This window comes from Ictidomys tridecemlineatus, chromosome 2, assembly GCF_052094955.1.
Source record: "Ictidomys tridecemlineatus isolate mIctTri1 chromosome 2, mIctTri1.hap1, whole genome shotgun sequence".
Classification (NCBI taxonomy): domain Eukaryota; kingdom Metazoa; phylum Chordata; class Mammalia; order Rodentia; family Sciuridae; genus Ictidomys; species Ictidomys tridecemlineatus.
Window position 1 is genome coordinate 174,845,795 of NC_135478.1, and position 24,744 is coordinate 174,870,538.

The 24,744-nt window shown below is 30.9% G+C and overlaps 1 protein-coding gene across 2 annotated transcripts in view; it reads right to left on the minus strand.

The window, feature by feature from the left end:
• Orc5 (origin recognition complex subunit 5) overlaps positions 1-24,744 on the minus strand; it is a 67,103-nt gene that overhangs the window by 21,747 nt on the left and 20,612 nt on the right. The window contains exons 6-13 of one of the 2 annotated variants that reach the window (XR_013435169.1): positions 22,614-22,744; positions 18,173-18,221; positions 17,992-18,082; positions 13,493-13,545; positions 11,925-12,037; positions 10,614-10,661; positions 10,252-10,273; positions 7,205-7,315 (exon numbers count right to left, since the gene is read on the minus strand). Coding sequence is in view for 1 of the 2 variants with exons in the window: in XM_005319463.4 (XP_005319520.1) it covers positions 7,205-7,315; positions 10,614-10,661; positions 11,925-12,037; positions 13,493-13,545; positions 17,992-18,082; positions 18,173-18,221; positions 22,614-22,744 (596 nt within the window). In the remaining variant the exon portion in view is untranslated. The remainder of the gene's footprint in view (positions 1-7,204; positions 7,316-10,251; positions 10,274-10,613; positions 10,662-11,924; positions 12,038-13,492; positions 13,546-17,991; positions 18,083-18,172; positions 18,222-22,613; positions 22,745-24,744) is intronic. The other variant, XM_005319463.4, reaches the window with a different exon arrangement.

The following is a 24,744-nucleotide window of genomic DNA, read 5'->3' on the forward strand; positions in this document are numbered from 1 at the left end:
AGCATAAAGTAGTTTAGTTGAATATTACTGAGAAACTGCAATGCTGCTAACAAGATAGATGAAGTACAGAGAAATTGCAAAAGCATAGTTATTTCATACATTTCTAATACTCTAGTATCCACAGAATATTTAAAAGAAAAACTGTCCCTTTTAGTCACCAAGTTTAATGTCCATAAAGACAATGCTTAGATTCAAATCAATTTATATGCATATTTTAGAGCTAGATTTAGGATGCTGGTTTTTATTTATAAGTTCAAATCCTTATTTAATCAACATATGTATTTGCATTTTTATCAACTATGATTTTAATGTTATGTGACCAGCTTTTAACAAACTGAATTACTTTTTGTGGAAATATTAATAAAATCATAATACTGTGTATTATGCAAATTATTTTTTCAGGAAAAGAAGTTTTATAATCATTAAGTAACTTCTTTAAAAAAAATCAATTTATTTGGGTAAAGTACTTCTGGTTAAAAAATCTATATACAAGCAATATCATAATGAGTATAATTTTTCAGAATAAAGTATTTGAAATATAGCAATATAACCTTTTAGGAAAAGTCATTCAGATGGTTTATAATACATCATGCACAATACACTGCTTATTTGTCCATTACATAACAAGTTCCAAGTGTCATTAAATGCAATTGTTATTAACAGAACTTAGTTTGACACAGAGGTATCAAACAATCATTGCTCTAAATACTAAATTCAAGGAATATCAGAAGAAATATTCAACAGATTTGTTATCACTTAGTAGAAGACACTTAAATACCTAAGTTTTCAAATATTAGGGATGATCAAAGTTAAAAAAAAAACCTTGTTTTTATTTATTCACTCTAAGTATTTAACTATTCAGTAGTTAGTATTTACTTTAAGTGGTTAGGTATTACTTCCCTCAGCACACTATCTGTCCTCAGAGTAAATACACTATCACCATTAAGTCTAACACATGCTACACTCTGGTAATCTGGTAACTGCACCAACACAAATGGAAGTCTGTGATAGCCAGACACATTTTCTTCCCCTTCGTATTCTCTTTATCCAACACAGTGCCCAGAATATAGTAGACACTTAACAAATACCTGCATGCAATTGTAAGTAGAGAAAGAAAAATTTAATTCCAGCTAATGGTAGAAGATAAATACTGACTTTCAATTTGAAGATAAAATATTTCAATCTTAAATGTTTTGGAATAAATGACTATTTATAAAATACTTTCCTTACATTTGAAAAAAGAAAACTAAACAAATATAACTATATATCTGTGTTTGAAAAACATGCCAAAGTTCTGGCTTCAATTGAATAAAATATTAGCTACCTTAAGTATAATAAACATATAATGGTAAAGTATAATAAAATATCTTCCTATAGTTATGGTGAATTAGAGATGAAGTATTTGCTTCCAAAACCTCTCATACATAAAATAATGAAATTACTCTGCTTTCTGACTGAAGATAAATTCATTTGGAAAAAAATACTTTAAATTTATCCAATTTAGCTCATAAAATAATAACTAGATAAGTAGAAACCATAAGGTTAGCTAAATGCTATTACAATTAATGCAACCTCTGTACGAAAAGATTATGTTGATTCATGATAGACAAACTGATACATTAAATAAGTCCAATTATGTCTTAATATAAGCTCAAAAGCAGAGAAAGCAGAAATGGAAATGTATTATTTTTAAAATACATATTAGTATGTAAATCTATGCTTAAAATGCCTTTTAAAATGTTTTTTTGTACTTGTAGATAGACATTAGAATGCCTTTATTTTGTTTATTATTATTATTTTTTTTATGTGGTGCTGAGGATAAAACCCAGGGCCTCACACATGCTAGGCAAGTGCTCTGCTGCTGAGCTACAGCCCCAGCCCCACAAAATGCTTTTAATTCATGCTCATATAAATAAAAATAAATTTATTATAAGGACATTTAATTTTAATTTTTACTTATTAAATTCTATAAAACTAAATAAGAAACCACGTAGAAATTACATATTAATACTGAAAATTTTGTCAGTATGGTACATAAAACTGTTTTAAAAGAACTATGTTTCTTTTCTTTTTGTTTTTATATTAATTCAGAATGATATTTAATAAAAGTAACAAAATAACTATTACTTTAAATGACAGAATTATAGTGAATTCTCTTCAAAATTATTTTTCAAAATGTTAACTGATCCTAAGATCAATTATCATTGATAACTGATAAAAAATGAACTTAAAAATAAAAAATGTGATATAAAATATGTGTAATTAAATGTCCCTAATATTTGAAAATCAATTTTCCTTTTAAAGTTAGAATCTGGTATGGGTTTCTAAGGGAAATGATTTTAGAAATAAATTCTTCAGCAATTTTATCCTCCAGAAAAAAAATAAGGCAGTATGACATTTTAATTTAACTGATATATCTAACAGTCTTAAAGAACTACTTCTCTTTCTGTTGCCTTCATGTAACTACATGAGGGCAAGGATAACTAAGATTGTAATACTTATAAATTTTACCCATTTACTGCATTTAAACTGTATAGTTTATCTAGGGAGAAAAAATAAAACACCTCCTTAATATTTGTTTCCCATGTGTTCAGGCATATGTTCAAAGGCTACATTTACCTTATTTGAAGGAAAATTTTCAAAAATTATTCATAACGATGATTTCAAAATCATACTGAAAAACCAGGTAGGAATAAAATAATCTTAAAAAAAATTGTAAAAAATCTAAAACCATATTTTTGGTAAGTTCCATAATTCTGAGTATAAACATAATTTACATGTTAAATGTGCAATTCTTATTTACTTATTTATGACACTAATTAATGAGTAAAATATATCCAAAATTCAATAAAGAAATTCAGAAGAATACCAACTCTAATATAACTAATATTACTATCACAATTTTCAATTAAAGTTTTAATAAACTTAAATGCTTACCTAAGCTATTATTTCATAAGCTCATTACAGAACAGATTTAATTGATTTAAATAAAGTGTAATAAACTTTTGCTTGGGGCTGAGGTTGTGGCTCAGTGGTAGAGTGCTCGTCTAGCATTCATGAGGCACTGGGTTTGATCTTCAGCACCACATAAAGTAAAATAAAGATATTGTATCCACCAAAAAACCAAAACAAAAAAATATATAAAAAACTTTTGCTTTATGATAATTTTGAACATATATATCATATATCATAAATGATCACTTTGTTATATGTGCAGAATTTTTAAATAATTATAAGCGGTAAATCAATCTCCAAAAATAACACATTACTATAAAATAAACACTTCAAATAGTTTCATGTAGATTAAACGAATAGAAAAATACATTATTATCTCATATAGGCACATCACAACCAATAAAAAATAATTTCACTTCCTGGTACAAAATATTCATGTGAAGTAGTTACTTATTGATTTTATATTTTCATGATAGTGTGTACACACACACACACAGATTATTAAATGTCTTCAGGCAATTTTACTTCTATTTAAATAAATCAAAATGTGAAATTAAAAAACTCTCTAAATATCAAAGAGGATGTTAACAAATTGAAGTTATTTTCTTAGTTCAACTTAATACTAGAACGCAACAATATTGCCATCTAGTGTTTCTATCAAATAAGCACTTCCAATACAAATGAGGTCATATTTTTGCTGTTCATTTTAAAAATTAAGTGTTTAGGTTAAATATAAATTGTGATTTCCATGGGTAAGAGTATAGTTTTGACAAATGAATAAAAGGAGAAAGAATAAAAATAGAAAAATTCATCATTGGGAGTTAGTGGGAATTAAAAACAAAGCATTTAGTGAGCAATACCCTTCTTTCAGATGCGATTCTGGATACTTTCTTTTTGAAGTACTTCAAACAGAATTCTTGGTCTCATGCTTGCTAAGCAACTGCTCTACCACTAAGTTACATCTTGAGCCCCCCAACCTTTTTATTTTTGAGACAATGTTTCACTATGATCCCCAGGTTAGCTTGTGATCAAACTTGTGATCCTCTTGCCTCAACCTCTCAAGTAGCTGAGATTACAGGTGTGCATCATTACACCTGGCTTACATTTTGTTTCTGAACACAGTATATATGTTATTTGATTTTCTTGAATATATTATCAACCAAGCAACAGTAAAGGTCAACTCCATAGGGCTACTTGTATCAATTCCTGCCTACTCATTAAGCCTTCATATTCCAAATGAGAATGACCAAGATCAAGGACATAAACATATTAAATGAACATAAGGAAATCCATGTATAGCAGTGTTTTAAATATACAAACAATTTTAATTACTAAGTATTATTGACAAGAGATAAAGAATAAAAAGATCAACTTCAATTGCCAAAACTGAAAAGAATTTAACTTCATTAACTGATTAAAAAAACATTTGGGGCCACAGTGTTTTAATTATATTACTGGCATTGCTGAAACCATAAAGACTGGTGACATTGTTCATCATAGTCAAAACCCTAGAGCAGTTAGTAAATCTCTAAATGCCATTGTTTTTAAGTGCTTTATTCCACCCACCCCTCCAGAGGATAAAACTGCTGAAGAGTTCATTTCTAAAAAACCAAAATCCCAGCTGGGAACAGTGTAGCTCAGTGACTCAGGAGGCTGAGGCAGGAGACTCAACAAGTACAAGGCCAGCCTCAACAACTTGGTGAGACCAAAAATAAATAAATAAATAAAAAGTTCTGGGGATATAGCTCAGGGGTAAAGAACCCCTGGGTAAACCTCAGTACCAAAAAAAAAAAAAGTTAAATCCCTACCAATCCAAGGTATAGTATATAAGGTACCAAGAGCAAAGTGTGATGGGTGGTGGGGTAGTAGTACTATGACTACTAACTCCAGTACCACCAATACAGTCACAGCTATGATGACCATCACTACTACAACAAAACCCATCCATTTCCAACCAAACTATAGTGGCAGTTCACAAATAAATCCTGTTCCATATCTGTGGTACTATTATCCTCTTTCTCAATTTCCAACTAAACTCTATACATTTGAAATATATGTCAGCTGATTTTAAATATATTATTTTCACTTTTTATTTACCTTTTTCATTTTTTAAAATACATATATTTTTTAGTTGTAGGTGGACACAATACCTTTATTTTCCTTATTTATTTTTATGTGGTGCTGAGGATCAAACTCAGGGACTTACCTGTGCTAGGCAAGTGCTCTGCCACTGAGCCACAACTCCAGTCTGTTTTTCATTTTTATACAATAAACAAGTTATCACTTAATATAAACAGACAATATTTAAATAACAAAAATCCTACTCATTCTCAAAAGCCAAGCTCCATTTTTGTATATGTGTGTGTGTGTGGTGCTGGGGATTGAACCCAGGGCCTTGTACATGCAAGGCAAGCACTCTACCAACTGAGCTATATCCCCAGCCCCACAAGCTCCACTTTTATCTTCCCTGCTTATAAGTACACTCTACCTCACTTCCTTAGGCTTCAATTCTCAAAGATATAATTGTATCGTACTGTGAAAGTCACTTAATCTGTTTGAAGATTAAAGGCTCAATTATTTATAATAAAGATCATAATATCTGCTGTGTATTTCAGAGCAGAACTAAACAACAACAACAAACTTCAGTACATATTGTATGCAAAAAGCTACTAATTGTTAAATTTTAACTAAAAACTAATTTCAGGCAAAGCATTTTTTAAAAAAATCTGAATTAAAATTTAAAAAATCATCAGCATTAAGGATCTAAATATCTATTTATGAAGCATAAAAACTGATTGGACAATCTTTCTTCAAGAACACAATAAATGCAGATATTTCCTGTAAATATTGACTTACATAAAAATTGTCTAAATTCAGTGCTGAGAAAATTGAGACTAACCTATTTAACAAAAATTTTAATTTTAATGAAGCTTTTAATGAAGAATTAAAAGCTATATCACAAAAGCTATATCATAATAGATTACAAAGTCTGACAACCATTCTGGGACCAAATTTATTCATAGTGATGAACTAAAATGTACATTATCATTTATTTCTTAAACAAAAATACACAGAAAAGACCAAAATGCTTACTGCAATGATATGACCTGCATGTCAATAAATAATGCATCACTTTGCCAACTAATGCCTTTCTGAATCATTTAAGAAATCTATTGTGATACTTTGAATAGATTTTTCTTAAAATGTCAAGTAAAATAGACCCTTAAACATTTTTTTTTTTAAATTAAAGTGCAGAACAGTGGCACATGTCCATAATCCCCGCTACTCTGGAAGCCAATGCAGGAGATTCTGCCTGGTCAAGTTGGTGAGACCCTATCTCAAAATAAAAAATATAAAGGGAAGAATGTGATTCAAAGGTAGAACAACCCTGAGCTCATTCCCCAATACTGCAAAAAATAGGAAGGGAGAAAAAGATCTTATTTCTATTTATGTGATTCTGCTGCCACCTAGTGAATTTTGAGAAAGTACTCTGGAAAACAGATTAATTGGGGGGAAAAAAGCATAATGTCAACCTGGAAAGTACATACATAAGGAAGGACACTGTGAAATACTTTCTTATAAAAACATTTTATGTGTTATTTTAATCAAAATTACATAATTCATAAATTTAATCATCAAGCTCTTCTTTATTTAATCAACAAGATAATTTTTAAAAATTCCTTTACTGAAGAAATAAGAGCCAGAAATATTAAATTGTTTTTGTCATCAGGTTATACTTAACAATACACATGAATTTGATATTATTCCCAAAGATTCTATATTTGGAATTTTCAGTTTTAGTCATTCCTCAGAAATTAAATATAAGTACTGATTCCAGAACCCTCACAGATACCCAAATCTAAGGATCCTCAAGTAGTACTTGCACAAAATTACATAATCCTCCCACATACCTTAAGTCATTTCTAGATTACTTATAATACCTAATAAAATGTAAATGCTAACAGTTGTGATACTATATGTTCAGAGAAAAGAAGAAAAAAATCTGTAGATGTTCAGTAAAAAAGAAACTTTTCCCCCAAATATTTTTATCTTGTGATTGGTTGAATCCACGGATTCCTAACACATGAATACAGAGGACCAACTATACTTATCAAGAACAGTGCTGATTATACAGTTAATATATAGTAATACATATTGACAAATAATCTCAATACCTAGAACTTTATCAACTATAATATATTAAAGAAGTCCATAAATACAATAGGCAATAATCTATAATAATGCTTACCTGGGAAAAGATATTTGCTGTTGGAGCAACTCTGCTGTCCACAATGCTATATAATATTGCTAATAATCTGTCTAATGGAAATGGTTTTGGTCCAAGTAGATGATTGCTTGTCTGGGGGGGAAAAAAAGAAGAAGAAAAGAAAGGAAGGAAGGAAACATGGATTTTCTTTTTATAACAGAGCACTCACTTTCTGGACTATAAATTCCCAAAAGCAATATATTTATACTTGTTATCTTAGTCTGAAGATACTAACAAATAAAATACTTTTAAAATATCATGATTTATTTTTTACCTTATGCCTCAAGATAGTCCTAGTATCAACAAATGAGAGCTCACAGACATCTGCAGTCGTAAACATTGCTATTTTGCTGCTGTAAGCAGTTGTTAGACGACTGAGGTGAACAACACCAGGTTCTTACTCCTACAGTAGCATTTATTACTTTCGGCCTCTCTAGATCATTTCTAGAAAATGTACTTGTTCCACATTAACAGTTCTAAAAAATCAAATATAATTAGAAAACTAATAAAACATTTTATAATTTGTAAATAAGCTATCAGACTGAAACAATATAAAATTTATAAATAATTTTAAAAGATTAAAAAATGTTCATAGCTGCATATAAATTCATATGGGACAATTATGTCATTAGAAAACTACAATGTTCCAATTCTATCCTATTAGCATATGTTTTTAGTAGCAATTTAATTAATTTATATTAGCAATGACAAATAAAATGGGAAACCATTTTTATACGCATGGGAATAACTAACTATTTAAAAGAAGAATGACTATAAAGAAAAACAACTGTTCAGAATTACAAAATTCAATATTGACTTCAGCTATTTATATATATAAAGACTGTTCAGAAATCATTTATTTTTTAACTTTTGTATGTTGTTCTCAATAAAAGAGGAAAGTTGTTTTAAAGTTGTTAAAACTTTAAAACTTTTTTTAAAGTTGTTAAAAACTTTGAACATTTAGAAAAGTACAGAGGTTAATAAACACCAAGGTTAATAAACACTAGGCCAATTTTATCAAATCCTAATGTGCAATATGCACAAACAATAAAAAACTGGAACACATTATAGAGAAGTTGAAGACTTATTGAATGCTTTTTCCCTCATCCCTTTTTCCCTTTCCTTCCTCTAATGAAGGTCTTTGTACTACTGAACGTTATGTAGCCACAAACAATAAATAGCACTATTTGCATCATTTAAAACTTTATATAAATGATTTCATTTTGGAAATATTTCATTGTTTTTCACATTTATTGACAAAGTACAAGTAGTTCTAGCTCATTTTAAACTACTCTCTAGAATTCCATTTTATGACTGTATACAATATCCAGTTTAAAAATTCATCATTATTACTGTAACTGACTTATCTTGTACATTTCTCCTTGTGCACATATGCAAATTTCTCTAAGTGGGATTGCTGGGTGAAAATATGAGGCTAAAACAATGCTGTGTTTACCATTTTTTCTTGGGTATATAAGACTTCTTTTCTTAGTCTTTCCTGTAATTAGATAGATGCTATATAACTAAGTGGTGGACATTGGACTGTGACTAAAAGTGATGTAAACTACTTCCAGGCCTGGTCTTTCAACAACATCCTTTTATCCTCTTTCCCTTTGGTAGCAACTTCAAACTATGCCAGGTTTCACTTGATGTCATTGTAAAATGAAGGAAGCCACCCAACTCATATTTAATTATGTTGTGAGCAATATATAAACTTTTGTTATGTTAAGCCACTGAGAGTTTGGGGCTTTTTATTTTATACTCTGCAAGCCCTATTATGACTAAAACACAGTTCATTCATACTTAACTTGATTGGATATTATCAGTGCACAGAGTAGGGAGACTCTTAATTATACTACATTATTATTAGCAATTGGAATCATCAGATTTTTTTTTTTTTTAGTTCTGTCAATCTAAGAGTGTGACTATCTCTGTTGCTAAAATTTGCATCTCTCATTAGTGAATGAAGCTAAATAATCACGTTATGTTTATTAAGCATTCAACTTTTTTTTTTGTACATTTTCTCATTAGGTGTTTGTCTTTTCCTTACTGGTTTGTAGTCTTTAAAAACTTGAATTATTTGTTGTATAAATTCAAGGACAGTTGTAAACATCACTGAAGAAGTTGGAGTCCATCAATCCTGGAACTGAATCCAGGCTCTACCACATATTAACCAAATAACCTTGGGAAAGCCGGTTAATTTCTCTTTAATACTCAAAGCTGAAGAGAATATCAGAACACAGATCTAAACAAATTATCCTTGGAACATAGCACACAGACACCAAAGGGAATGAATAATGTAAATGACTTAGATACAAGGACAGAGAGATGAAGGTCTAACATGTCTATGCAACATCTTAGGAAAACAAATTAAAATGAATGGTAAAGAGGCAATATGTGAAAAGTTAATGACTAAGAATTTATTAGAATTGAATAAGAATTTATTAGAAGTTAAATATCAATATCCAACTTCAGGAAAAAAAACTAATTCCAAATAAAAAGAAATTCAATCTCAGATATATTACAGTGAAATGGTAAAAATAACAAAGGAAAAGAAAAGCAGCTAAATAATACACAGATAACAAAAAAGGAAGAGACTAGTCAGCAGCATCAATGAAGGCTAAAAGCCAGTAAGATAATATCTTCAAAGTCCTAAGAAAACACTATCAATTTAGAAATACCTACTGACCAAAACTGCTTTTAAAAAATGAGAGTTAAAAATAACTCTCAGTCTCTACAGTATAAACTCAACAGTTCAATATTCTCTCTTTTGCCAAGAGAAGCAGCAAAGGTTTGGACATACCCAGTGAAACAAGGAATCTCGGTAGTCTAAATGCTCTTTCACCAATTTCAAACTCACCTCACATTCCTACATTCAAAATTACTTGTGCTTCTACTTTTTAAGCTTTTCCAGATTCCTTAGGCCAAATCATCTATCTTGGTTGGAGTTCTGGTTTTAGCCTCCTCTCATCTGCTTAATGACCTGAATATTTATCTACTATGGAATTCCAAATTTGGGAGCCTCTCACCTGCTTAGTCCTTTGAATTTCTCTTTTTAGTTTTTTCCGTGTCATTTTGAAGGTGTTTCAAAGTGCAAAAGAGGAAAACGCCCATAATCAATCAGCTGAATTTAACTAACAATCCAAGGTGAACTTTTTCATTAACTAGGTCATAAAAACACTGTCAATTCAGTTTTATCTCCAGCACCAGTTCAACTGAAATGTGTTTTCAATCATTGTATCCAATAACAAAATACTATTACAACATTACATTTTAGTGTATCAATACGAATAACTTCTCACATGCAAATGACAAATACAAATACACATCCAGTTGCTATATTTTAAAAATTCACAAATATCTACCATCAGAAAATTCAAAATGTAAATACCTTTTCATGTTTCTTTAGAAAGTTGGTTTTCTTGATTTTTCCATGATGCTGCAATTAAGAAAAAAAAATTTTTGTTATATTTATTTTTTAGTTTTAGGTGGACACAATATCTTTATTTTCTTTTTTGTGGTGCTGAGGATCAAACTCAGTGGCTCAGGCATGCCAGGCAAGCACGCTACCACTTGAGCCATATCCCAAGCCCCAAGAAAAACAAGTTTTTTAAGATTAAAAAGAAAATACTCCACAAAACAAAACAAAAAAAAAAAGTAATTTGTTTAAAACAACGCACACATAATAATTTATGTGACAGACTTTTTAAAAATTTTTATCCTACTTATCACACTGTATATATTATACCTCAATATGTTTTAGGTTGACTTGGATTAGATGGAAGATTACTTCTGCATGCAAATAAAAAGGTTTTTAAATTAAATGGCAATACTTCCTAAAAGAATTTAATAAATTGATTTAGCACTCCATATTTATTGCTGTAAAAACAGAATTTTCAAAGGTAAATGAAGGAGGGTGACCCCTGCCCTCTTGAGACTATAGAGTAGTGGAACAGGGGACACAAAAAAGAAATTTATTACAAATTGTTACAAATCTAAAGAAGAAAGCAAATATTGTGTGAAACCAGAAACAATAAAGAAGTCCTGCTAAAATAGACTGTAGAGCGAGAACACTCTGAGAAAGCAGGATTTAAATTGAAACCTGAAAGGTAAGTATTAGAGAAGGGGCTTTTCAGAAAGAAGCAACATGTTCAAAGACCTTAAGAGATTACAATATTCTAAGGAATGAAAAGGCTTCAAATTTACAACGTACGCCTGACTCTTCTGAAAAACTATCTTCTCCCAAATTCCAGGTTGAAATCTTAATTTAAAGCCTTTAGAAAAAGAGTCTTAAACACATATTTAACAATTTCTTATTCTAGATTCTAGCCCATAGAAACTTATAGGTATTGAGAAATTTCAAAACTTAGTTAATTCCTAATATCCATAGGGGGATTGAGAACCTCCCAACCAGATACCAAAATCCAAAAGTCCCTTATATAAAATAGTGTACTAGTTGAATATAACCTACTACATACGTTAAATCATCTCTACATAATACCTAATTATAATACCTAATACAAAGTAAATGCTATAAAAATAGTTTTTAGGGAATAATGACAAGAAAATAGTCTGTAAATGTTCAGTACAGATTGAAAAAAAAAATGGTTTTACTAGTCTCTGATGGTTAAACCTCCAGATGTGGAACCCATGGATCCTGGGAGCTCCAATAAGAAAGTGAAAACAAGTATGTTGCTATTACCTTAAGGAAGAATCTCTTGTCAGTTCTTGCTGGATTGTATGACGCGAGGTATGCAGCAATTAGAATAAACTTAGAGTAATATGGGAGTTCCACATGAGTATATGCTGAGAGACCTATACAAAAAATATTTTCATGGAGATATTTATCAGGCTACCATTAGGTTTTAAGTATCTCTTCTCATTTATCTTTTGACATTCATAGAATGTTCTCATAGTCTCTGGTTTTATATGGAGATAAAACTGAATCAACAGTGTTTTTATGACTTAGCTGATAAAAAGGTCACCCTAGACTGTTAAACATATGGTGACCTCTAGTCATGGTGACACTTATAAACTGAGCTGTTGATGGTAATAACTGCACCAAAAATTATTAATGATATGCTTTATTCATTCTATTATTTTTGCTTGGCTCCTCACATCCTAAAGTCTAAATTCTACCCACTATTCCCTTCAAGGCTATTCTCTTAAATTTTTCCTGATGCTCCCCACCACACCAAGACAGAAAACTTTTATCTCTACTATGAATTTCTACTTTGAATATTTCACACATATCCCATATAATATTATGCTTTGTGTTAACAAAAATTATATATATATAAATTATACCCCTTACTAAGCTGTAGAGTTTTGTGAAGGAGTCATATCTAGTATTTTTTTTTTGTATTCCTACAATGGTATGCACATAGAAAATAAATAAAACAATGGATAAATAAAACATAGATAAGCAGCAATGATTCTTAAAGGAAGAAAAGGAATCTGCTCTTTACTAAATATCTACTATGTGTCAGACACCATGCTAGGGGTTTTACTTAAAGACCACTTTAAATCTTTGTGGTATTTTAAAGCTAGATATTCTTCCCATTTTATAGATGAAGAAACTGAACTGGGTTCAAGATCATCGTTAGAAAGTAGTGCTGAACAATTACTATAGACTTTTTAAACTTTAGTCATTTACATTCTTCTATTAATAGAGCACAACTAGAAATCACTTGTAAATCATCCAAAACATTTAAAAAGCAAAGCAGACTGAACACAATAGCATGATTTCATACCATTTTCCCATCCATCAGTCACTAACATTTTTTTTTTTAAATAAGAAATTCTGGATATTCATTCATATTTTAAAAGTAAAACCAGTTCTTTTGGAAGTAAATCCCAAGTAAATTTTTTCTTAAAAACAAAACAACAACAACAAAAAAAACAGTGCTTTGAAAACACAGCCACTGAAGTATACCCTTAAACTGAGTTAAGATAAAATTGAATTTTATTCCATAAAACTCTCAATATATATGTACTGAGATAAAATCTTGTCATATATTTGGGTTGTTTCAATAAAAACACTGAAAGAAACATAAATTGCTTGACTTTCACATGTTATTATCTAAATTTTAGAGAAGAGAAAATTCATATTCCATTAAATGAAAATTATTTATCAAAATACCATTATGACTTAAAAAGTAAACTCTCTTTTATAATACTGTTTACTGGCTGAATGCTCTTTAGCATTAACTTTAGTATCAATAATTAAAGATGTACTTCTGATAAGTGCTTCAATACTTTCTAAGATACCTTTTAGTTGTCCAGAATCTGAATCATCTTTCTGTAGCTTCTCCCACTGGGAACTGAAAGAAAAAAAAGAGGAGCAAAAATGGATTAAAATAGAAGAAATCAATAAGCTATACTTAAAACAGAGCCCTAAAACGAGATAAAAATGTGTATTTATTGACGAAACAGAAAACAAGAAAGACAGTTTGGTAAATATTACAACAATATAAATAATTTGACATATATTATATCAATATAAACTTATAAAGCAATACCCAGGTATTATTTTTTAATAATCTTTTACTCTGATCAAAACTATAAATAGCTATCAAAGAGCACCAAGTAAATACCTACCACTTAGTAAAACAACCAATGTTCTAGTTATCATATTAGACACAATCATTATACACTATTTCTGAACTCAATAACAACTTAACTGAGTGGGTATTTTTGAACAACTTAACCTTTAGGCCTCAATGTTCTAATGTAATTATACATAAAGAGAGTACGTATAATTACATTAGAACACTGAGGCCTAAAAGTTAAGTTGTTCAAAAATACCCACTCAGTCAATAGTGGAGCTAAGAGCAGAATTCTTGCACATGCCTTCATGTTATTTTAACTGCTCCACCCTGCCCTTACTTGCAATTAAAACAATTACAGCCAAAATATTAAGAAAGTGCAATGACTATGATATGGGAAATCAAATTCATAAGGAAATACACTATGGTAAAAATGAAAAAAGACTGCCCCAAGAAGACAGAGGTTTTAACTTGTAACTGTATAAATCTTTTCTCATCAAAATATAAGGCAGTTAGATATAATGATCTCTAAGGAACCCCTTCAATTCTAAAATTCTCTTAAAACTTTATTGTACATGGGTAAGTGGGGGAGGAGTTACATTATTGGGGAAAAATGGATAAGTCATTTCCTATGAAGCAATTCAAGTACTTACAAATGAAGCAGAAGGCAACACCAGTCTTACAATGACATTTCTCTACTACCAAAGAATCTAACTTGTCCTTTGTGCCACATTTTGAGAAAAATGGAAACTAAGGGCACAATATATGATATTATTGTAAAGGTAACAAATTGAACAAAACTGCATTTTTTTTAATTCCCCCAAAAGATTGGGGCGGGGGGCGCGGATGAGAAATTCAGCAAAATAATATGGCAGAGTTAATAAAACATATATCCTCTACGTCAATAAAAACACATGAGCATAACACACTCATTAAAGAAAAGTTTTCAAAATGCCTCAGAGAGGCAGGAAGTCAGATTAGCAATACTTATATTTTGTTATCTATCACCTCAATGGAAGAAACATATTACAGATTACATATTAACTGCAAAGGGAAGAAGATGTATCCAGATACACATAAATGTATAATTCTGAAAACAAAAAAAGTTATGGAAGACAAACCAGGAACTACATATGTGGTTAGGAACAGCGCAGAAGGATAAAGATGGATATGAGACTTATTTGAGTATACTTTTAATTTTTTTGGAGGGTAGGATAATGGGTTTAATTTTCTATTTGTTTGCTTATTTGGTTCTGTTTGTTTGTTTTGACACTGGGTCTTTTGCCCTGAGGTCCAAACTGGCTCAAACTCGCAATTCTCCTGCCTCAGTCTTCTGATTAGCTGGGATGATAGGCGGGTGCCTCCATGCCCAGCTACTTTTATCTTTTGAAGTTTTGAAGTTTCTTTGCCTCTCATCTTTTACTTGTGCAGCAATATATTCCCTTTTCTCTTTCCTTTCTCTTACCATTTTTAAAGTTGTGATATTTCCATCTTGTTGGAATACACTTATACAATACTCTTCTATCCTCATTTCTACTTTTATTTTAGTTTTGAGTTGCCATCAATCATTTGATTAAAGTTTTCCCAATCATCACTGTTATATCAAGGCTGCCACCAGATTACTCAGAACTGCCTTTTGCATACAGTGGTCCCTGGGTTATTACATGTTTAAAACTGTTTTCTAAGTTTTGATATTGGAAACAGATTGAACAGACACAAAATACTTCCTTTCTTCTTTAGTTTCTTGAAAATGTTGTTCAATATGTTGTCTTCCTGTATTACTAATTCACTTTGCTTTTATCTTTTTGTCTAGAAGATCAGATTTGTTCTTTTATTTTTAAAGTTTCATAAGGAAGTCGGAAGTAGGCTGAACAATCATCATCCAATGTTACCTTATGCAAATAAAGGGACTTAGATATGGGTGAATAAGAATCTTAAAACAAAGAGATTATACTGGATTATCCAAGTAGACTTAATGTAATCTCAAGGATCTTTTTAAAGGAGACATGAGATCAGAGAAAAAAGAAAATGCTACACTGCTGTTTTAAAAGATGAAAAAAGCCACAAGACAAAGAATGCTGGCAGCCCCTGGAAGTTGGAAAAGACAAAACAGATGCTCCTGAAGGGCCTTCAGAAGGAAAACAAGCCTGTGGAAACATCTTAGACTTCTAACATTCTTCTTTAAGACATTAAATGTGTGTTATTTAAAGTCACTAAATTTGTGGTAATTTCCTACAGTCAATAGACTAATACAGTCTCAGAATTGACTATTCTGGATTAATCGGGAAGATGAACCCTTTTGAAGCATAAAGCCAGGCCTTCTTTTATTTCTGTAAAGTTTTCTTGGATTCTAATATTAGGTCTAAATTACAATCTATTCTTCTCTGTCTGTAGGAACTCCCATTACTTATGTTGAATCTTGTCATGTTTATCATATCCTACTTGATTAATTTTATCTCTTCAGTTTTGTTCTCTTAGTTGCTTTTATTCCTCTTTGATGTGCCTAATACAGTCTTCCTTGGATACCTTATAATTTCATTTCCATTTCTGAGATGATTACTTTTGCTTGAATTTCATTCCTAAGTTTGATCACTTTTGTTTCACATAATCTGTTTTACTTTTGTGCATTTATTCTAGGTTGTTGAATTTCTAATTAAAAATACTCTTTCATATATAAAGATTATATTTCTTAAAAATTTAAATCAGGATGGGGTATTGAACCTGTATTCTTACAAAATAAAAGAATATTTTGTTTCTTTTTCTGATACCTTTATATGGCTTTTTCTTTTTTTTTTTTTTTTTAATACCGGGAAATGAACCTAATGGTGCTTTATGACTGAGATACAGTCTCAGTCCTTCTGTAAAATTTTTAACATTTTAAGACAGAATCTCACTAAGTTACTGGAGATCTTACTAAGTTGCTGAAGCTAGCCTTGAACTTAAGATCCTCCAGTGTCAGCCCTTCCACCCTCATTCTTGGGATTACAAGTATATGCCCAGTGTCCAGTTTATATTCTCTTTTTAAATGATTAATATTGGCCTAGACAGGAATGACAGGTATGAATGTAGGTGAGAGGTTTTGGAGTAACTCAGTAGATCTAATTCTAAAATACTCTCTTCTATAAATAACAAAGTGAGTTTTAAAAAATATAGTGCCATTTTGAGGGGAAGGGATTATCTTGATTTTGTTTCTGTCTGTGGGGAAGGAAATCCTCAATTTCCACTCCTTCCTACCTCTGTCTTCTATTACCAAGTCTCTAAAAGATACCACACTCTTGCAAATTGACCTACCTCTTCTGGAAACAGTACTTTCCCAAGACTATTGTGCTAACACTGGTCCTACATACTGCTTTTTAAAATATTTTTTAGTTGTCAATGGACCTTTATTTTATTTACTTATATGTAGTGCCGAATCGAACCCAGTGCCTCACACATGCCAGGCAAATGCTCTACCACTGAGCCACTACTCCAGCCCCAGTCCTACATACTCTTGACATGTCTTTTTGGTTCTCCAGAAGCCAGTGCTTTATCCTTTGGACCTCAGAACTTATTGTGATATTTTCTCACTCAAGATGGACTCTTTCTAGAAGTGATTTCCTTCGTATGACACCACTACTAGTCAACTCATTCCCAGCTTCCACTGTACTCTCCTCTTTCTAGTTGTCGTTGCTCGACTTCTCACTAGAGCATGAACTGGTTTTGTGGTTTCTGTTCACTATTTACGTATAAACTGAAGTGTGCAGTACTTCTCAATTACCAGTTGCAATGCAGGCATGGGTTCTGAGTAGTTTTGTTGATTATTCTCAATGATTTTATAGAGAAAAATATATTTATGTGGGCATAATTATCCGATGAGGAATTAGAAATACTTTCATTATTATGTAAAAATTATTTTAACAAGTACACAAGTTTTTCTACCTTTAGAAGATTGAAACTTTTCATTCTGTGACATCCCTAATCTGATAATCTAAAATCCTAAATGTTCCAAAACCAGAAACTTTTAAAAGTCTAATATGAAATATAAAACAGTTTTTGAATTTAGAATTCAGATTTTTGGCTTGGGGATAGTCAACCAGTGAAGTCTATGCAAATATTCCAAAAACTGAAAAAAAATCCCAAATCTGAAATACATCTGGCCCAAGCATTTTGGATAAGGGATAACAGCCTATAATATAAAGGATATTCAACCTGTAGGACACACACTAAATAGATAGTAATTACCTTGAAACTTCTCTGAGATAAACAGTCTGCATGGCTTTCTTCAAATGAGGTTCAATATTTCTCCACAGTTTGCGAGTATCACGTTCATTTGCTATCCCACAGAGGAAAAAATTTCTATCATTTAGATCTTATAAAAAATGTTTTTCAAAATAAATATGAATAAGTAAAATTACATAGATACCTTCTCCTTTAACCACAGGTTCACAATATTTAGGAAAATTAAGTACTGCCTATAAATTAAGAGAAAAAAGACAAAAAGAATAGAATTATCACAATTAGGAATTTATTTTTCAAGTAAAATTTTATTATAATTCAAGCAATTTCATTTAACTGTTACAGTAAAATGTAATTAGAGCTTACTAGTACAGTAAAACAGCAAAGTTATAAATAATGATAGTAAAACAACATACAAAATATTCTTCAGTTGGCTAAATCTTGTCTAATAGGCTCTACGTATAAAATAAAAAAATACAATTTGTATTTACAGATCATAATGATATTTTGCACAAAAAAATTTTTTTTAACTATTATTTTCCAAGGTCTGAACCCTGTCATTAATTCAACATCATCTAGTTTAGTATGAGTGAAAGTATTTGGACTAACAGCATTAGCTGAGATTGTTACCAGTTCAAGTTTTGGGTACCATCAAAGGCATACTAAATGAGAATCTCTGAGGATGAAATCTAGCAAACTATGCTCAACCTCAAAGTCAGACTCGCCCTGATAAACACCCTGTTTTAAAATAAGAGATACCCTAAAGCTAAGCTGGTAAAAAAATAAATAAATAAGAAGAAGTTGAAATTCTGAAGAAGCAGAAGGTATTTATGAAGTTTAAAAACACTTTTCCCCCAAATACATATTACTTACAAAGAAAAAGAGATATCACTTTAATCAAATGATCAAAGTGAACCATACTGGCCTTGGGTTTGATTGCCAATACCACAACAATAATAAATAGCAATCGATAACCGGTTAAACTAAAATCCTGTGCCACCTGATAGGATGTAATAAGACAACACAGCACATTTCTGCCATATTCCTTAGATATGTAACCTGAATCTATTCATGAGGAAACATTAAACAGATGCAGATTTCGAAGGAGTCTATAAAACAACTAGCTTATAATCTTCAAAGGTCTCACAGTCATGAAAGTCAAAAGACAGGAACTGTTTCAGATGAAAGTATGTTCAAGAAACTTGACTTCTAAGTCAGTGATCTGAAATAGATTCTTTTTGCTCTAAAAGGTATTCATTGAGACAACTAACAATCTTGAATAGGGTTTGAATATCAGGTTGTAGTAAAAAAAAATAATCAATTTTCTGATTTTGATCATGGTACTGTGATTATGTAGGAGAATGTCTACATAAGAAATGCACACTGAAGTATTCAGGGATATTAGGGTACCAGGTACAAGCTTACTTCAAAATGGTTTCGGGGAAAGGGATTAATCTTAACTGAACTTACCATTTCTTTGTAAATTAGAAATTATTTCCAAAATTTTAATATAAATTGAAACAGCATTCAATACTTTCATTATATTATAAATACTATAGCTTAACAGAACAATTAGAACAAACTATTAACATATCAGTACCAATGAAATATGGTAGTGAGCTATTTTAGTATTAAGTCCTCTCCTTATTCTACCGTTTATACTTCAATTACTCTGGTATCCTCTTCTTAGTCACTAAGCTACACTACTAAAACTAGCCATGGGAACAAATAAAATGACAATAAAAAGTAAACATTAGAAACCTGGCATTGTATTTTAAGAGGATGTTAAGCTAAGTCATTCATTCATCTCTGAGTAATTTCTAAGAGCTTTGATATTTCGGAGGAAAATAAAGATTTAAATGTGTAATAGATGTTTAAAAAATTAGGCAAAACGAAAGGTAAGTAAATTCATTATATAGTGTTTGGTATTTATAAGAGTATAAAAACAAATTCTTTGATTGAACTTTCTAAAAATTCTAACTATTTTTAGGACTATATTGAGTATTGTTAGAAAAGATAAATCAAAATGTATTCAAAGTAGTACTTTATTTTCTCCTGTTCTGTACTATCTATAGACCTAGCCTCTAAAAATACTAGAAGAAATAACAATTTCTAAAACAAATTTAAAAGCACACACAAAAAAGATGACTGAAAAGAATCTTTTGCAGGTGTTTTATGAATATACAATCAAGCTATCTATATGCCACTTATGTACTTTGAAATAATATTATGCAATTAAAGGGAAACAGGAAAATAAATGCCTTTATTCTCCTATGTTCTACATATGTAAAAAAGAAGAAAAAAAATAATGTCATTGTTTAGATTTGAGGTGAGACAGGCAAGAAAGTTTATTTATTTTATTTTTTTTTAAAGAGAGAGAGAGAGAGAGAATTTTTAATATTTATTTTTTAGTTTTCGGCAGACACAACATTTTTGTTTGTATGTGGTGCTGAGGATCGAACCCTGGCTGCACGCATGCCAGGTGGGCGCGCTACCGCTTGAGCCACATCCCCAGCCCCTAGGCAAGAAAGTTTAGAAGTGAAATGATTAGTATTAACCTAATCAGTTATACCACTAATAGGGATCAACTGGATGGCAACTATAGACAGGTAGGGTATAGCTGGAGGAGGTAGTCATTGGACGCAAGCCTCTGGGGCATATAATGTGTCTCTGGTCTGCAGTCTTTCTCTATCTGCTTCCTGGTACAATGCTGAGCTACTTTCCTCCACACACTTCTGCCATAATGTTCTGTCTCACCGAGGGACCAGTGCAATGGCGCTGAAGGTCTATGGACTGAGATCTCTGAAACTGTGAGCACCAAATAAATTTTTCCACTTCTAAAATTGTTCTTGTCAGGTCTTTTGGTCACAGTTGCAAAAAAGCTGATGAAAACAAATACATAATTTTCCCTCCAATGCTCAAAAGATTTTTTTTATGTTTTTAATATTATATTATAAAGACTTAAACTACATTTCAAGCTTATGAATATGTTAAAACACACTCTAACCTATAAGTAAAAGTATAAGTAAATCTATATGTGAAAGTACTCCTCAGTGAATCCCAAAGGACTTTTAAAAAAATACCACACCTAAATATATGTATTTTCTCCCTTTACATTCTTTTCCTAAAAATATTTTGAATTTTCCTTATACTTTATAATCTATTTTAAAGTGGCTGATAGCATAGAATCCTACAAAAGTCAAATACAAAGGAGTGTTAAGTGCAAGTTATTCACCAGGAAAGACAAAGGAGGAGTATCTGCCCCTGACTCCAGGAATCTTTCACTTTCCCTGTCTCCTCTCTGTAAGTTCCTTCTATTGTCTGTCATTTCCACTGGGTGTCAGAGGTCCCAAAAGGCATCTTACTTCTGGAGGGTTGTGTTTGTTAGTGCTAAGATTGAACTAGAATAGCTATTTTTTTTTTAATCTCAACTGAGAAAATGCCTGAAATATACAAGTAAATGTGAAGACACCTGAAATCTAAATGTGAATATAATTTTAAATAGTCATCTTTTTCTATGTTCTGTCTCAAACACACATTCCAACACATATTAAATACTATTTAAATAAATATTTAAGTACTACCTTTCACAGCAAAGAAAGGAAAAGCAAAGAAAATATCCCAAGAAGGATAAAATCTTTACTTTGAAAGTAACTGTTGTCCAGCCTTAGATATATTACTGACTTTTGTTAACTGGAGAATAAGATCTTAAGCGTTTCTAAGAGGGAAAACAGGAAAAAAAAAAAAAAAAAGACAAAATAAAAAGTAAATAAATAAATAAGTTAATTAATTTAAAAAGAAAAAGATACACATACACACACACACACAAAAAAAAAAAAAAAAAAACAGAAAGATAAAGAGAGAACCAAAAAACAAAGAGAGAAAATAAACACAACTCTACAATTAAAGTAAGAGAGTCAAAGAAAAAATCAAACATTATACTTTTCCAGACCGCTTCTGGATTACAAAAATAACTTCTAAATTTTCAAAAATATTAAAAGAATCTTTTATATAAAAATTACTAACTCAAGGTTAGTGGTTAATGAAATACCTGTAATTAAGGTTTCTTACTATCCTCATATCTATCTACATTATAGGCCAATAGCCATACACATAAAATCCAGAAAAAAATGCATTTCAAAAAAGTAATAAAGAAATCTAAGGGCTGGGACTGTGGCTCAGCAGTAGAGCGCTCGCCTAGTATGTGCGCGACCTAGGTTCGATTCTCAGCACCACATTAAAAAAATAAAATAAAATAAAGGCATTGTGTTGTGTCCATCCTCAAAAAAGAAGATTCTCTCTCTTGAAAAAAAAAAATGTAAAACTGTTTAAGTTTTAACAACTTCCTGATATCCTTCATATTTATTTTAATGGACTCCTACATTTTTTGCAATTAGAGAAAAGAGGAAGAAAGAAAATGAAGAAAAAAAATGTCACTTTTCTAAGTAATGATGAATGTGTAAGTTTTCTAATCTGGTCACAGTGTGTACTAACCTCACACATCAGCCTCAAAAAGCCATGACCAAATTTCCAGAATACATTTTCAGCTTTCAGCATAACTTACACTATTTCTATATGGAAAAAGATTAAAAGATATGTATTTTTTTTAAAGTAATATGCTCACTCACCAGATGTCTAAGCTCTTTCAAATCCCGACAAACAGTATAGAAAACTCCAAGAAGAATATTAATGTAGGCAGCATAAAAATCAGGTGAATATTCTGGAGGACGATCATGGGATAAGATCTTTTGAAGGTGCCCTGTTCACAGAACATAAATTAACTTAGAATGATTAAGACAGCACCTAATCAGATCTTCTAGCATTTTATAAAGGTTAAAAAAAAAAAAAAAGAAAACCCCTCAGTCTCAGCAATAATTAAGGAATAATAAAACTGTTACAAGATTAGAATTGAAAAGTACGGTTTTGTGAATAAATATAATCCCAAATGTGACATACATATATTGTGATACAAACACACACATGTACCCAGTTCTTGGTCTAAAATCCTTGGGGTTTCCTGAATGACAGGCGACAAGAGCACCTTATTAATTCACAAGTTCACACTAGTGGGCCCCTAGACAGCATCAGAATTAGACTTGCTGCCAAGGGCTCCACCCCTTGGCCTCCAGGGTAAAGATAAAGTCTGGAGATTGAGTTCATCACCAATGGCCAATGATTTAATTAACCATGACTATATAATGGAGCCTCCACCAAAACCCCTTTCAGAGAGCTGAAAGGATAGTACATCCTAACTCCACAGGGAGAGAAGTTCCTGTGCTTGGAACCTTCCAGACCTTACCTCTTCATCTGGCTATTCATTTGTGTCCTTTATAATATCCTTCATAACAAATGGATAATAGTAAAAGTAAATAAAATGTTTTCCTAAGTTTTGTGAGTCATTCTGGCAAATTACTGAACTGGAGAAGGGGATCATGAGAATCCTCAATTTACATCCAGTTTTCAGAAGTACAAGTAGAAATTTGAGACTCGATAGGCATTTAAAGTGGGTGCAGTCTTGTGAGACCCTTAGCCTGATTCCTGGTAATTAGTGTCAAAATTGAATCACTGTTTTCTTGGGTTTTGTTTTATTTTTTTACTCCCCCTTCCCTTTTTTAATGGAATGTGCTGGATGTCTCTATAATTTTGTTCAGATGACTGTAGAACCTGGAAAAGCTGTTGCTGCTATTGATGCATAACATACTGCTATTATTGGTCTTTTCATAGAAATATAAATATGTATATTTAAACTTGAATTTTTGGAAACTTTAGTTGTGCTATCAACTTTGATGTTCTAAAAAGAATTATTAAATACTACTTAAAACAAATGTGAAACAATGACATAAAAAAATCTCAAGAATCTTCTTGTTGGCAAAATCAATAAAGGGTGAATAATAATATGGATTCTAGCTTATTATTCTGCCTACTAAGTAAATCAACTAGGAAAAAAAAAAGAAGGGGTAATACACAAATTATGACCACACTAGACTATGCTCTTCATTTGTTATAAAATGAAAAGAATTCATAAATGTTTTTATGATTATCCTTGTCTGATGCCAATCCTTATTTTGTCATTTCCCCTTTTACCAAGTGTTTTCTTCCTACGAATTTGGTATCTTTGTTTTATTTCTCTTTTATCTCAAGTTCTATATATAAATTATATGTTTATGGTCCTAAACTTATATTTTATTTTGCTGAAACTATCATGTTATAGGACAATTAAAATAAATAGAAATAATTACCTATTACCCAAAACTTTCCAGTTATGGTGCATGAATCAATTATTAATTTATTCCTTATTGTAATGTTGTCTGCTTCTTGGTGCAATGGTCTCCTTAGTCCTCTCGGTTAAGAACTCTGACTATGACTAGTACTTTAAAACCAGTTCCAGAATGTAAAGGTCTTTTGCAATAACTTCAGATAAAAACTCTCCTAGGATAGTTGACCAAAAAAACACTTTCAAAGCCGAGTTTCATGCTTAAAATATTATACTTCGAATATTATACTAAATGGAAGACTTATTGGATTTGCATTTTCCTATCAAAACCCTGAAAATTTTTTCACAAAATGTCAAAATTTGCCTTTGGATCTTAGGTACTTTCCCTCTCTGATAGCAAACTTTAAATATAATTTTTTTAATTATGCATGGGAAATTATCAGTTACACTGAAAATTTCTAAAAGGTACCTTAAAACTTAGAAATAAAAATAGATATAAAAGATGCCAAATAAATGGATGGATGGAAGAAAGAGAAAAAGAGGAA